The sequence below is a fragment of the Puccinia triticina genome, chromosome 6A (genome assembly GCF_026914185.1).
Source record: "Puccinia triticina chromosome 6A, complete sequence".
NCBI classification, from domain to species: Eukaryota; Fungi; Basidiomycota; class Pucciniomycetes; order Pucciniales; family Pucciniaceae; genus Puccinia; species Puccinia triticina.
Window position 1 is genome coordinate 6834785 of NC_070563.1, and position 15571 is coordinate 6850355.

Sequence of the window (15571 nt, forward strand, 5' to 3'; positions counted from 1 at the left end):
GGATTAACAAACTGGGAATGAGCTGCGTTAATGTCATAACGGTAAAAGTGAAAACTAAAAGTTAAAGCCTTGAGAGGGAGGTCAAAATTCCTCCCTCTCAGGGCTTCAAGCTGGGTTTTGGTGATGGTCAGCTTTTGTCCTGTGAGCTTAACTTGAGAGAAATAAATTCTGAAATTTTGAATGTTTGCACCATATAAATATGGTACATGAGGCCCTAAAATGGTCCTTGGTCACTTAATCTTAAAAAGTGTTGGTATATCATTGGTGGGCAGCTCTGCTTCAGAAGCAAGATCCTACAGTGGAAGTATGTACTCTTTCAAAATAAGCCGCCGAACCTTGTTAGAGTGTTGCAAGTTTGTTGTAAAATCAAACCGTTGGCATATTTGAACCGCGCAGCTTCCTTATTATGGACTTGCGGCAGAACACGGCTGTCCTTGTGTCAAAAGGGATACAGTCCCAGTGTCATTAGGAGCACAGTGACGATGATACGCACAGGAGGGTAGAGAGCGGCGGATGTCGCTTTGGATACACTCCACGGTGAGCAGCAGGGCATGTCATGATCCACACTCAGTCTCTGGCTTATATCCGAGGAAGAAAGCCTTTCGGTGCAGAGCCCTGGGCTCCGGGAGCCTTCAGGTTGTGGATAGGCAGTCTGCCGGCAGCGCCCGTGCTGCATGCACAGCCACCTCGCCCCCAGGGTGGACTTGTGTTCCGAGCGGTGCAGTACTTGCACACATATAGAAAGCTATCGGCTATCCCGTCACCTCCGCCGACAAATACATAGTCCAAGGGGAGGCGACTACATACCGAGTCCCATTGATCCGAGCAGCAGCGGCAACCGGCCAGGGAGTACACAGGATATTGCAATGATGTGCTGCCGGTCGGACCGGCCTGGACATGTGCCCGGCGCCACGGTCTAGACCTCGGCCGGATGGATGGATACCCGCGACGGTTGACCGGGGGTGCTTGTGCTGGAGTGACACAGCGGAATGCGGACAACTCGAGGAGCCAAGACTTGTGTTTTTCCGCTGGGGCCTGCTCCGAGACGGATGTCCACATGTGTGGGTCCCAACCACAGCCATCTGGGCTTTGCTAATCAGCCCGAGCTCTGGCCATCAGCAGCAGGCGATGAGCTGATTTCAAATTCCGGATGGGCAGTCGCCGGAAATCATCCCTCAGCCTGTTCTTCTCATGGGTCCATGGCCTGCGGCTCCCATCTCCCATGCATACACTTCCCCATACACTCACACCTTCATCATCCGCAACATCCCAAAAGAGAGCAAAAGAAAGAAAAAAAAAAAAAAAAAAAAAACAGAGAAGCCTTCTTCCGGATCACCAGCACTGTTTATCACCAACGGACATCCCCCGGGACTCGCCTTATCGCTGCTGCTGGGATTGACCTTCCCTGGATACATATCTTGCCAGCACAAATACACTCTCCTGCCCAGTCCCACACCAAAAGTCCTGTCAAACAAGAAGGCCAACAAGCGAGAGACGTCTCTACCTCCCTCCTCCACCAAATCAACACCGCCCAAATAACCCCTCCGGTAGGCAAACATCACCGTCGACCCCAAGGAAGGCCACCAACCAGACCACGCCGAGTGAGTGTCTGCACGTTGTGCGCTTCTCCCTCATACATACAAACACAAACTGAAAACAAACAAAAATGCGCAGGTACATAAAAAAAAAGCAACTTTCGCTATCAGAACCATCAGGGATCTGGGAAGAAAGAGCGTTGAAAAATCATAAAATACCCTCCAACTTTCCCTGTGCCGAGGAGATACCATCCCACCCCAGCTTGCACATCTCCCCATCCCGCCCATCGTACTCCGACTGCCATCTTTTTTCATAAGTTGCCTCCCCGCCCGAACAAAATAAACTAGCGTCATGGCTAGAGAACGTATTATTACCCTGCGCGTGGGTGCTTTCATCTCCCATATTGTGGTTGGGAATCCCTCCAGTCAAAATCAGTGATACTTTCAAGCTGACCCGTCTGCCTCACAATTCGCGGGTTTTGATCATGACAGCACCTATCGCAAGAGGCCAATGGATTATTACCCCCCCAGGCACTAGCAATGCAAGCAGACAACACCAGAAGGCAGAGCCGCTTCCAGCCCTCGGGCGGCGAGCCGGATGCCACAGACGGCCAAGATGTCGAAAGACTCTTGAGTCCCACAACCCATGCCCGACGGGCTTCGCGGACGCCGGTGTTGGTCGTCGATGACTACTCCCCTGGATCTGCCCACGACCACCAGCAGCCCGGAGAAGGCGAGAAAAAGAGGAGCATGTACCGCGGAAGCAGCAGCTCCGCTAAGTCGCAGCAGGAGGAGGAGGACGACCGCAGAACTCTGGAAGGCGACTATGACCCCCTCATCAAACACTTCTTCGGCGATGGTCCCATCGTCGCTTCCGGCCGCTTCGATACTCCTCCTGAGAAGGCCAGTCTCCCTCACCCTGCCGAAGCGTTGGACATGGGCCAATTCATGAACAAAGTTGAGCGCCCGTTTCTCTTGCCCATCCATAGGCTCCGCTCTTTGAAGAACCCGAACCGCTTTCCAGTGGCTGATCTTCTCCTACCAGGTCTCCCAACTATCTACACGGATAGACGCGATAGAGATCGAACTGTTGGAAAACAAGCCGAGCTTCTCGAACGACGCCGCGTTCCGAGCGGCTCTGTACGACAGGATCGGCCAAGAGGTGGTCCAAGACCTGGTTGGCCTCCGGAACACCTATCGTCCGAAGTCGCCCCAGTCTTCCGAGGACTACGATCGCCAGTCGATCGAGAAGAGGAGGCGGACGCTAAGCACGCCTGAGATCGAAGACAGTCTTAAGGTCGAGCAGATCCACGGGCTGACGTCGCGAGCAAAATCGCTAGTCACTGGGTAAGCAAGCACACACACACATACACAATCGTGAAAAATAAAAACCCCTGCCAATCCACTAACGCTTTCAAACAAAAACCCTTTCCAAACATCCAGATTGATTGCTCGTTTGACAGACGAAAAGCAGATCATCGCCAACCAGATCGAGTACGAATGGACGAAAGAACTCAGCGGGGGCGGGTCGAAGAGCAGCAGACACAGCGCGGTCACCCTAGCCGACAACAATAGCATCGACTCGAGCAACTACCAACTCTTCTCGAAGCTCACCCAAATCGACGCCGATCCTCGGTCGTCGAGATTCTACTCCGACGAGCTCGAAAAGATCCTCAACTTGGCAGTACGCCTTTTCTTCTTCTGATCTAGTCAAGTGACGCGTGGTGCTCATATGGCGCTGCGCTCTCTTTTGCGGCAGGTTCGGTCTTCTACTTCCTATCCAGAAGCACGGAAATCTAGCCTGTTCATCAAATCAAAGGTCGATTTGTTCCTGCAGATGCAAGATGAACTGCAAGAGCTGAATGAGTATCTGAGATGTGTAAGCATTTGCTCCCTCCCCCTGACCGACCCCGCTCCACGTCTGCAAGAGTTGGTTGATTGGGATTTCCACTTGATCCAGCTGTCCTGCAGTCGCGCAAGGTACGCTTCAGACGAGAGCGCAAGCGGAGACGATTCGTCGAGCGTGAGCTTCAGCCTAGACGGGATCGACGAAGCCGAGTAAGTCGCTCACGTCCCATCCCCAGCAGAGATCCGCGAGCCCGCCAAGCTGAGCATAACCCTCGTCTCCAGCGACAAGGGCCCGGCGCAAGGGGACAGGAAGGGGAACAAGATCCGCTTCAAGATCGGCGACCGGCCCTCGAAGAACAAGAAGACCGAGAACATCGCCGACCTCGAGAGTAACTCGGCCTCCTGCCACCGTCTCTCCTACGGCCCGCACCTGTCCTACGCCATCCAGGATAACCGCTCCTGCTTCTCCAGGTACAAGTTTGCTATCCTTTGTAAGTTTCAAACTGTTTCAGTCTCCTGCCCGCGCACCCACCCAGGCCTCCTGCCAGTAGTCTCACCCTCTTGACGTCCCATTTGTTTTCATCCATATGTGCCACTCTTCCTCTCGAAAATCCAGGCGCGGGTTTAGCTTGTGGTATGTGTCTCCATTCGGCTCTGATTCCCTTCATCACATTCGGTGCTCATGTCTTCTACTCTCCATTTTCTCTTTTCTTGACTCACTTCCATCGCACCAGTCCTTCTCATCTGCATGGGGATGCTCATTTATTTCAATCTGAAGGCCCACAATGAATGACCGTTCTTTCTTTTCTCTGCCCATCGATCCGACCAACATAAAAACCTTGCTCTTTTCTCTTTTCCGTCCTGCTTCTACATCTTGGCCAAATTTCTACTTTCTCAAGCTCATTAACAGACAATTATCGCATCCTGCTCTCGCCACACCTCTTTATTACTCTGTTTTTAATGCGTTATATGCATTTTTTTTTTTTTTCTGTCTTTGGAACCACAGATTTACCACCACAGAGATCCTCGGCGGGCTTTTCATTTTTAGTACACATTTTTTTATGATATCTACATTATGAATAATCCAATATGTATATATTTCTTGGTTACCCCTTGTTGACAGTTGAGCAAAAACAATCACATTTGTGGTTGTATTTCTAACCAAGTCTTTTATGCTCGTTTCCATTTAAAAGTACGGGCTCTCTTTGCTTTGCGATCTGGCCTTTTGTCCACAATCAATAATTCTACAGTCCTTCAGAGACTTCCATGATATTGGAAGATGAGTCCTGATTAGATTTCCGACCAACTCCCCTCAAACAAGGTTTAGGTAGTTACAATTCAGGCAGTGTTTATTAGTGGCCACATAGCAACTGTTGGCTGGTTAACCGCCGTTACTTCACCTGTAACATTTGTTTTGCCCCAACATCACCTTTGATCTTTTTGTTTGAGGCCACAGTGCTATCCACAAGGTAAAATAGTAGTTCATATACCAGTCTACTGAAGGGCTTTCCCCCTTCGTGGAGCCTTTTCACTCCCAGGTAACACATAAATTACATTATGTATCTAGATTATCCTATGCAAGTCCTTTACAGTATGAAAAATATATGAGTATTTGTGGTGGAATCCAAAGATTGATGGAGAATTGACAGGCCCTTTTCCGTTTCCAGATGGGATGAGCTTTATGCAGTTCTAAAGAGAAGCCAATCGATCTTCAAACGATTTGATCACCATCCCACTGAATTTGTTCCAGATCCGCTCGTCAGTCAGCAGGTACTCATGGATCGGGTTCTTGAACTTGAAAGAGAGATCTAGTTGGACTCGGGTGAGTCTATCGGAAGATGACGATCCGGATGATGAGGGATGATCAGAGAGCTTCCAGGTGGTGGTTAGTTTTGTGAAGGTGGTTGAAGGCTTTGCAATGACCTAGAAAAATGTGCAGGCTTGGTCGTCAACAACCTGTCTCTTCGCTGGTTTGTAAAGCTGGACGTATGTACTTGTACCGAGTCGAATGGTTGGCAGATCACCCGGCTATGGTAGTCAGTTTCGAATCCCTTGTAGCCGATCCGAGTGAACACCTCGAATTCATGTTCCTCGAATGCGTTTCCAGATTCTTCATGACTAGCAGCCAAATTGACCTGGTTCTGGTCCTGGGCGGTGGACGGCTCGATGATTCTCGTGGAGAGACAGTAGGGTATGAATTCAGGGTACGACTTTACATCGACGATTACCGAATATATCTGCGATCGATCGTACCTGAAGACATGTCAACAGCACGTAAAAAATCAGAGACCAGAAGCGGGTATATACAATCGAATGATTCCCCTCGAGAAATTTTTGGAAAGGATCGAGGAGGGAGAACATACGGACGGTACAATTTTCACTAATTGATGAGAGCCTGCTCGGATGCTACTTTGCGAGAAGTTTCGGCTGCTGCTGATGCTCCAGGATCTACCGATATTTCTGATAGAGCGCACGTAAAACATGATGGCGGCTCGTCCGGTTCGACCGGATCGTAGGCGTGCAAGAGTGAATATTTATAGGGATCAAGCGCAGAAGTCTCCTGTCTTTCAGTCTTGGCTTGCTCCTGACTCCTGGGTGGAGGTGAAGGGTCTGTGACAGGTGGCTGACATGTGTGCTAGTAGATGTAGTCTGGCGCCTGGCGACTGGCCGGGGCAGGCTGTTGACCATACACTTGGTGAGCAATGATATCAGATACACACCTCATATCAAGAAGCTCATCATCCTGACTTGTTTATTCTAGCAGTTTTCGTCAGGAAGGCCGCCCACTGGTTGGTTTGCTGCCAATGTGGACCCACATTCGACCATCATCGGTCCTCAACCGGACATCGTTCAAGCCGACCAGCATCAACAACAGGATCGCTGCCCAGGCTCGCTCGTACTCCTCAGCGAGCGACAGGAAACCCAAGTCGGGTGGGAGCGTCGACTCGGACCCCGATCACCAAATTTCAACTTCACCCACCAGCGATAAGAGCGCAGATCCCAAGCCGATCGTCATCTCTGGCCGTGGGCGTCGCGCAGGCCATCGCTCGGCCCAGTCAACCCCATCCAAGCAGTATGGCTTGTTCCCCAAGCTGGCCCTACCCTTCAAGCCTCTCTCCTCCAACCATCTAGCCCATCTCAGACCAACAACCCTCTTTCTCGACCTGTTCTTCTCCCTCCAACGGCCCTTGCTAGAGATCGAACTCGGCCCAACCGAGCGTCGGTCGATCACCTTCGAGTCTAAGCAGTCCAAGCAGGAGCTCGAGACCGATCTAGAGCCCTCATCCTCGATCGAAGACTCGCCAGACGACCTTGACTATCCTCTCATCGCCTCCGGATCCCCCTCTGATCCCGCCTTCAAACCTCCTCACCCCTCCTCTGCCCGTCCTGCCCCAGACGACAGCGAGCTGGACAGTCAGATGTGGTCGACCAACGACCCGTATAGTGCCTACCTCATCGCCGAGCCAGATGGGGTCCATCCAGCCTGGTCAGACGCCCTCAAGCGCTGTCTTGCTAACTCTCAAGCCTTCGTCCCACCTCCCGAGCCGAAGCCTAAGCAGCCAGACACCCGCGATCATCTCCAGACCCGTCCTCTATCTGCACCCAAACCAGATGCCCGATCCGCGGAACGGGAAAGTCTGGGAACATTCCAATCCGAAAAGGAGGCCCAGATGGATCGTGATCGGCAACGAGCACTCAGGTTCCTCAACCCATACGGCTTAGCAGCAAACAGCAAGACCGAACAGAACGCCGAGCAACCTGCCTCAGAAGACCTGGGTGCTTCTTCGTCCAGCACGGGTGACAGCAACCGGCTCCCGCAGGACCAGCTATCGTTGACCATGCAAGCCGCAAGGTTCTTACATTCAGGCATGGTGTCCAATCGATGGCCAAGCGCTGTGAACTGGGCTGCCATCGATTCCCGATTGACGGCGGCGGCGGAAAGCTACAGCGAGACGAAGAGTCGACCGAGCCGGAAGCTGCAAGACTTCACGGCCTCCTTCCCACCGATCAGAGGCCAAGACCGGGCGATCAACTCTGGCCGTCGGGGCCGGACCAGTCACTCCAGACAGCGGATCTCGTCCTTCCAGGGCGTCACCCCCGCCGGGCAGACGTTCTCGTTCAACACCGAACAGTTGACTCAGATTATCAAGTACAGTCAAAGGATCATCAAGGATAAGCTCGCTATCGAGACCATCCCTAAGTCGATCCTCCAAAACCTCGAGCGCTTCGGGGAGTTCTTGATCCACAAACATTTCAAAACTCGGGATCCTCATCAGAAGCCTTCGAAATCGAATGCTGGCATCGGCGCTTCAATGCCAATGGTCATCATCGACCCTTCCGCTACCCTCCAGCAATCTCCTTCTGATCACACTGGCACTGGTCTTGTCATAAACTTGGACAGCGTGTTTAGAAAGAAGAAGAGGAAGATGAAAGTTCACAAGTCAGTCCGCCCCTATCTTCCTCCCATAATGACCATTCAATGCTTCTCTCTCTTGCTATACCTTGTTAGAATAAATTTTGATGATTATTTGATGGGGTGGGTTTTTGGATGTGTAGATATAAGAAGAGAAGAAAAGCTAGGCGAACGTTGAAGAAGCGACAAGGGAAATAGGTCGAACGATCTCGAAGCATCTGGATGGTTGGGATAACGAGAGGGAAAGAGACGCAACAAGGATCTAGGATTGGGAGATACATACATATACGAGAAAGGCCTATGGTGTTTTCCAATCCAAATCTTTTCGTGGTTTACATCTTAGTTGTTTCCTCTTGGCCTCCCCTCTTGTGTCACGCACACTTTCTCGAGCAATCTTCTTCCTTGTTTTTTTTCCCCTTGTTTGGTTTGGTGGTCTGGTGTTCCTTTTTACTTGTAAGGCTGAAGAAATCCTGGCGGAGAAGACAGCTGCTTCCGACAAAAAAAAACATCACCCAAAAAAACACGTCATCTTCTTGAAGTCTCTCTCTCTCTTTCTCTTGCCTGTCACTGGTATCTCCATCTCTTTCAGTTATCCAACCATCAAATATAAACACACACATGCCCACAATCTTGCTGTATAGTTATCTACCAGGAAAAAACATGCCTGTTTTCTGGAGCAATCTGTAAGAGTGGAGACTCATTTATGGATTTATATAACACAACAATACCTTTTGAGCAGATTGAAAGGTTGAGAATGTGTAATCAATAGGTATTTCAGGACCAATATGTTTACATACAATAAATACTACAGTTATTGCTATTGCCTGGAGTACCATTTCCCCAACTTGATACAGGTGGGGCCTCTGTCACATGCTGAGAATTCCCCACTATTTGATGAAACTGATGAGATTAGGGTATATTCTGAGTTTCTATCAGATGAGTGTGAGGATGAAAGGAGATCAAATTGACTGATCAGGAGCCTGAGGTTTGCTGATCTCAGTTGAGGAGGCATGCTCAGATCTTTGGACAAATTCTCTGAATCAATAATCTGGATTCCAGTGGAGCAACAAGTTCTTTAAACTATAAGATCTTGTGGAAACTACAGTAACAGGCAGTAGACAGAGGATGATCAAGAACAGGAAAAATGGCAGATGACATGTGACATCTGACATCTGACAGATGACAGATTACTGGCAACAGAGGACTTGAAACAGGATAGGCAAAAGGCATAGACAGGAAAATAATTTGAGGTGAAACATGTCACCTATGTATATAGACTGACTGTGGGCAGGCAACATGACAGGCACAATATTCTGGCAGAAACTGATGTTTGTGGTATCTCTGGAGAGGTTATTTAATCACCTAAATCATCTTTCAAACCACATTCTCAGTACAGCAAATTCTCCCAGTAATCTAGGAACAGTCAAGCCAAGTTCCAACTGACTTATTCTTTCAAAATTCCGGCTATACAAAATTTGAGTAGCAAGCAAAGCCTACAAATATGTTGAAGACAATCATCATAGTTTTGGAATGCCTTTTGATCAGCTGTGCCTTTGCAGCTTTTCATTACAATGGGCTTGAAAACCTTTCTCAAAAACCCCCTGTGTTGGAAGCTTCACCAGGTCCCCACATGGCACCCCCACAAGTGAAAAATCCATTTAAAAACCGGCGGATAATGGCTGAAGATATGCCGCCTGGAGTAGCTCCAAGTCCATGCGGCTCAGAGGCACACCTTGATCACGCTCAGTGTAATGGCTTGAAGACTAAAGAAAAAGAAGATACTGTTGGGCTTTTTTCTGCCCTTGTGCTGTTTTGGATTATGGGAATTGCTTGGGCAATTCGGATACACAATGCAAACAAATAGCCAGTAAGTTTCATGATTCAAACCATCCCCCAAAACAGACACATACAGCTAACTAATATCATGATCTTTTTTTATGTTTGCAGCAAACACCTTTCCAAAGTTCAAGACATACATAGAAGTGCTTCTACATTGATTCTTATTGTGTTTCCAGAATAAGATTTCATTATTGATCCAGAAAAAAAGCCCTTTGAAAATTGAATTGCATCATCCATCAACTTTTAAGCCCTGTTTGTTAGTGGTATATCACAAGTGTAATGATCTACCTTTTTTGAATGGCATCGTGTGTTACACCTGATAAATTGCACCAAACCTTCAGCAGGTGGCCCATCAATCTACATTATTACAATTCCCATATATAAATTAAAAACAAGGCCTTCTTGGTATCTCTGTTGCCATTTGATGATCTTCTTATATATTTTTATGAGTTGTTCATTTCAAATTTTACTAATGCTTCGTGAATGCACAACCATGTTCAAAGGTTTCAAGAATCACCAAACATTCCAATTCCCTCACAGTCAATCCTGTCAAAATGCATACTCATGAAACCACATAACCCCCCATACCACATAAGAGTTTCATTTCACGGTAGCTGGTGCAGGCCAAAATGGATTTTTTGGTGGCTATACCCCATAACAGCATACCACATACCTGCTTGGGCCCAAAATCAGGGTAAATTTTCTATAAACACATAGCTCACCAACCCTAGTTACATGAATCTTGTGCATCAATGTCTATCTGCAAACCTCAAAAGAAACTAGAAGGTCTCTTGAAATGATCACCAGCATTCTCAATCTCATTGAGGCAAAATTTAAATCAATTTATCAATTCTGAATTGGCAAAACCCTTTATGTCCATGATCTAGCCAAAGGGCCAAGTTTAAATGATGCAATCCAGGCTTTCAAAGACATAAGGCTCAGCATACTCAAGAAACATTACAGAGAAATGAAGATCAAGAAAATCTCAAGTTGTTTCCTAATTTTCTTTCCATATATAGGTAGGCGTGACAACCCAAGTCAGCCCAGGAGTTTACTGGAGGGGTTGGGCTGGGCCACTTCATCTCAAGTGCCAAACCAACCCAAGCCCTTTGAGCACTTGGCCCATTGGCAGGCCCCATCCAAAAAACCAAAAAGTACTATTTTAGAATTTTGATACGTTGTAAACAACTTGTATTGCCTTTGAAAAGGTACCTTGTACCCAGGGAGGGGCAATTAAAAAAAAAAGAAAAAGAGATAAAATATGAAGAAATGAGGCAGAAAAAAAGGAAAATTCACTTCAAGGCTGCCCACTTGCCAGCCTTGATCCAATCTTGGGTGCAAATCAATGCCTTGACTGATTCTTCACTCAGGCGCATTTGCACTGAAAAAAAACTCAAGAAACTGCTGCCAGTTGACATGCAATATTACAAAGGCACCTTTGTAATATTGCATGTCAACTGGCAGCAGTTTCTTGAGTTTTATTTCACAGTGTTGGTAGTTGTTCAGGATGTGTCCACCAGTTGAGGAAGCTGACTTGGATGCCAATGATGTTTTTGGGACCATGAGTACCATTCTGGCGATCTTCAATAGTGACAGGAATTGTGCAGCGTTCATTCTCCACCAGCCAAGAAGGTCAAATTTGGAATTGGCATTGTTGGATCTGGGGTCTTGTTCTTCAATCTTCAAGGTAGAGATCCAACTCGGCCACTGGTATGTTAGGTGATGTGTCCATTGTGCCAGCCATATGCTGATGGAAGGCTTCTGGAATATGAGGATTCCAGCTGGAGTTAGTAAGCTAATGTACTTGATTTGCTATAAAGAAACAGGCAAAGATAGAGTTTAGTACAAGCAGGCCACAAATGGCTATATGAGAAACAGGTACAAGAGTGGCAAACAGGCTCATCAAGTTGATGTTATAGACCTGTCATCTGAAGGAATCAAGCTGCTCAATGACCAGTACCAATGAAACCATCCAAAAAAGCAAAGGTGATGTGATGTGCCATGACTTGGGGGCCTAACTGGGAATATGTTGCTATTGGAGTAAAGCAAGGGTACCTGTACCACCCTGGAGAGTAACAATACATCCATGTCTCAGGCAACAGTGGGTCAGCTACGCTAACATAGCTGTTAGCGTAGCGTAGCGCAGCGCAAATGTGCTATTTTTTAGTGTAGCGTTAGCGCAATTGCGCGCATCTGCGCTAACGCTACGCGCAAAGGATGCAAAGCTATTTCAGATTTTAGCGTAGTGTTAGCGCAGATGCGCGCAATTGCGCTAACGCTAAGCACGCAAGGCGCAAAAGCGTGCGCTATGCTGCGCTAAAGCGTTTTTGCGGCAAAAAAGTGCCTTTTTTCCGCTAAAAGCGCCTTAGCGCAACGTAGCGGCTGTAGCGCAGCTCTAATGCTAAACAAAAATTGGTATGCTGTTAGCGCCGCTGAAAATTAGCGAAGCGTAGCGGCGCTAACAGCGCGCTAACGCTATTCAAAAAAGGTTGGCGCTTTTTGCCGCTACGCTAAATTTTAGGGCTAAAATAGCGTAGTTTAGCATTGCGGCCCACTGTTGTCTCAGGTGTGGTGCATTCCACAGAATGTGTTCAGCAATTCTTGACTTTAAGTCCTCAGCTAGCAATATCAAAAAGAACACCAGAACTCTCATTGTGACAGACTAATAATAGGGGGTTTCAAACCACCTTCAGGAAGTCATCCAGATCATAATTTCCAGGAAAAAAATCCCCCTACCAAAAAACACTCCTGGGACCTGCAGTTTGAGTCCCCCCAAAAATACTGGCTGGCCATTCATTTCCTTTGGCTGCTGTAAGCACACTTAATTTGTGGAGCATCATGAGAGTTTAATATGGATTGATCAGGGTGATTTTCCAAATGAAAGCCTCACAACATTACAAGAGAGGTATGTTGGGTGCACAGAGCTGCAAGTGACTCACCAAATTCTCATTTCACCAGGGAACCTTTGGGGGCACTCCCCAGGGAGTTCCAAAACTGAATTTGGGGTTATTTTTTGTCTGAACTGGAGCAGAAGTCCTTACAATGTGATGGTGAATTGTTCAATTAATGGGCAAGAACTATAGACCAATCTAATTTGGAGTGATATGTAACCATTAGACATGAACTATCATTCAACTCTGTTGAATTGAAGTCAAGTTCATGTCAATCCTAACTTAAGTTCTACATTTCAAAATAAGGTAGTTCTTGCATCTCCAAAATTTTTTACATTGGGGTGAACTGCCTTCATCAAATATATATTATGCCTGAAACACAACTGCCTAGATTTGGATAAAGAAAATATCAGAAGTGCAAAAGTGTTTAGTATTTGCACAAGATCAGGAGAACTGTACTTTGGCTGGGTACATGAGGATGACACAGTTCATAAATTGCTCAGCTGCAAATGCCTTTCTGTTCTGAAAAATTTGTGATTGGTGTAGTCCATCAGGGCAGTTACAGCTAATTTTTTATTAAATTTTACCCTCATTTACTCAGCAGAATTCCCCTGCTGGTATGGAAAGTCTCTGATTTGTCACCCTATTGTACGCATGTACAATAGGGTGACAAATCTGACACTTTTCATACCAGAAGGGACAATAGGGTGGCAAATCACACACCAATCACATTCTGTTGAGGCCACAGCAACGGGTACAGGAGGGTGAAATGGTTCCAACACCATTCAGATTGACTTCACCTCCCGGTGCAAACAGCGTGCAAGTGGTGCTTTACACTTTAGTGGTTACAGACACTTTGTGTTCTGTGGCCCAGTTTAGTTACTACTGAGTTACAGATGAATTCTAGCTGAGTTATGGATACTTCATATATAGTTGTATATCATTTCATGTTTGATTATACACATGATGTATTAGACATTGCACCGAGTTATGAAAAAAATTCAACGTAAGGCACTTCCCTGGGGAGTGCCCCCCAAGCTTCCCCGGTGGTTGGGATTGAAATTTGCTGCTTTTGTGACCGCTAATGTTGAAGAGGGGGCCCTCCAAGGGTGAAATTTCCATCTGGTGTTCAATATGTACTACGTCCGCTGGAGCTCGATTGAAGATGGGGGGGGGGGGGGTAATAACACATTTAAAAGTCTACAAGGATCTAAGCAGATCCGATGATCGTTACATTGTCATGTTAAAAAACGCGCTACGTTATTAGTGTGACCAATGATGAACATGTACAAAGCCCCAATTAATACGAAAGCGTGAGGGTGTAATACAGGTATGTAGGATGGGAGGGTTACTTCGGGTATACATATCATCAACACGCACGCAATATGGAGAGGAACAAGGAGGAGGAGACTGATCAAGGCTTCATGGATTTCTTGAAAGCCTGCCTGACATCGCACAGGAATCGATTGAAATTTCTCGTCTGGTTTAGTTTTTTGAGGATGGAATTCATCTCGGCTGGGACACAGGAAACAATTGCATCAGGTCGGTTGAGCAGAAGGGCCAATCGTGGTCTGATGAAGAAAGAAAAGAAGCGGGGGATGGGGCGGGTTTGGGCTCACTGCAAGGCGGGTCAATCGACACGATCCTGTAATCAAACTCGGCAAGATCGAGTTCGACGAAAAACACTCTGTCATACGCGTTCATATCGATTAGCTTGAAATTGAATCTCAGCCTATCAGCTAAAGCAAAGCAAAAAAAAAAAGCCAGATAGGGAGAACCAGGAGTAAGTTTGTCGATTGCTCAACAAGGGGATTGAGCGATCTTCGACTTACGTCCCATGATCAGAATAGTCAGCCCCGTGATCTCCTCCAACAGCTCGACCTCTTTCTTAGTGTCTTGAATGACGAGCCCGAGCTGGACTTTTTCTTGAGTTTTTTTCGCATCCAATCCGGCGAATTTCTCCTTTGTGACCGCGAAGACGTGATTAAGTTCGCCCAACTTGAGGTCCATTTCGCGCCGATCGTCGGTGAGCTTCTTGAGCCGATTCCTTGCGGCGACCAGCTCGTTCTTCAGTTTCTCGTTGTACTCGACCGTTTCTGAGAGTTGTTTCTGGATGACGGCCAGCTCGCATTTCGCGTTTGTTCGTTGATGTTCTGATTCTGCTAGTTCGACGTTGAGTTGGTGGGAGAGATCTAGCTTGAGTCTTGAGTATCGATCGAGCAATTTGCTGAGTGATTCTTCGTGATTGGACAGGACATTTCTCAGGTCGGGGTCATATCCCACTCTCACCTCTGGTATTGGGATTGGTTCAGGCAGCTGTTTGAGGATGTCCGCTCTGGGCGTTGCTGGTACGGTCGGAAGGGCCATGCGGGAGGGTGTCCGGGCAACGGGTGGGCTTCCGAATACCAACTGCCTCTTCTTGGATGGACTCTGGTATCGGTTCGTCTTGGAGATCGACCAGCCGACTGGATTGGGAGGGACATTGTAGTTGGCCGAGAAGACGCTGACCCGCTTGGGTGTTGCGGGGGTGCTCGTTGTGGCTTGCTGGTGTGCTGGTGGGGGTAGGGCCGGTGCCATGGAGGGAGGTATTGGAAGTGCAGTGTGGCTGGTTGATGTTCAAAGATTGCCTGGCTGCTGCCCGGCCCAGACCCAGACACACCCAGCTGACGCGTCAGGCTGAACCCTCATCGCACCACGCGTCACAACACCACTTCAGCTTCATCGCAGGGATTATCACGCATTTGGCTAACTCAACGAAGTCCCTCTCTATGTGAAGGGGGGATGCCGTTCCGAAGAGACCCTCCGAAGGAGTGAGTTACCGAACCCCGCGGCCTGAGAGAATTTCAAAATGGCAATTTTCAAGTTGTTGTAGCAGCACTATTTCTCAAGACAAAAAATGCACAAGACCATGGAGAATCGTGCTACAGTTGCGCGCGGCATTCTACTCGAACTTAGCACAAGTCCCTCGCCTGCCGGGGGGCAGGGGCGCGAAGCGCCTCGCACGAAGTGCGACCTCCCGTCAGGGAGGGACTTGCGTGCAATCC

The 15571-nt window shown here is 47.8% G+C and overlaps 4 protein-coding genes across 4 annotated transcripts; 2 read left to right on the forward strand and 2 right to left on the reverse strand.

Moving 5' to 3' along the window:
• Positions 1 to 1887: 1887 nt before the first annotated feature.
• On the forward strand, positions 1888 to 4176 carry PtA15_6A791 (uncharacterized protein; the record flags this gene model as incomplete). Its single annotated transcript, XM_053170532.1, has 9 exons — positions 1888 to 1917; positions 2028 to 2492; positions 2581 to 2882; positions 2979 to 3219; positions 3295 to 3414; positions 3496 to 3593; positions 3666 to 3874; positions 4000 to 4017; positions 4118 to 4176. The coding sequence occupies 9 exons, from the start codon at positions 1888 to 1890 to the stop codon at positions 4174 to 4176; spliced, it is 1542 nt and encodes a 513-aa protein (XP_053021714.1).
• Positions 4177 to 5072: 896 nt separating this feature from the next.
• PtA15_6A792 (uncharacterized protein) lies at positions 5073 to 5866 on the reverse strand (the record flags this gene model as incomplete). Its single annotated transcript, XM_053170533.1, has 3 exons — positions 5073 to 5306; positions 5378 to 5636; positions 5751 to 5866. 3 exons carry the CDS (start codon positions 5864 to 5866, stop codon positions 5073 to 5075), a joined length of 609 nt encoding a protein of 202 aa, XP_053021715.1.
• A 321-nt stretch (positions 5867 to 6187) lies between these two features.
• On the forward strand, positions 6188 to 7995 carry PtA15_6A793 (uncharacterized protein; the record flags this gene model as incomplete). Its single annotated transcript, XM_053170534.1, has 2 exons — positions 6188 to 7824; positions 7941 to 7995. The coding sequence occupies 2 exons, from the start codon at positions 6188 to 6190 to the stop codon at positions 7993 to 7995; spliced, it is 1692 nt and encodes a 563-aa protein (XP_053021716.1).
• Positions 7996 to 13941: 5946 nt separating this feature from the next.
• On the reverse strand, positions 13942 to 15104 carry PtA15_6A794 (uncharacterized protein; the record flags this gene model as incomplete). Its single annotated transcript, XM_053170535.1, has 3 exons — positions 13942 to 14042; positions 14147 to 14266; positions 14360 to 15104. The coding sequence occupies 3 exons, from the start codon at positions 15102 to 15104 to the stop codon at positions 13942 to 13944; spliced, it is 966 nt and encodes a 321-aa protein (XP_053021717.1).
• Positions 15105 to 15571: the final 467 nt, after the last annotated feature.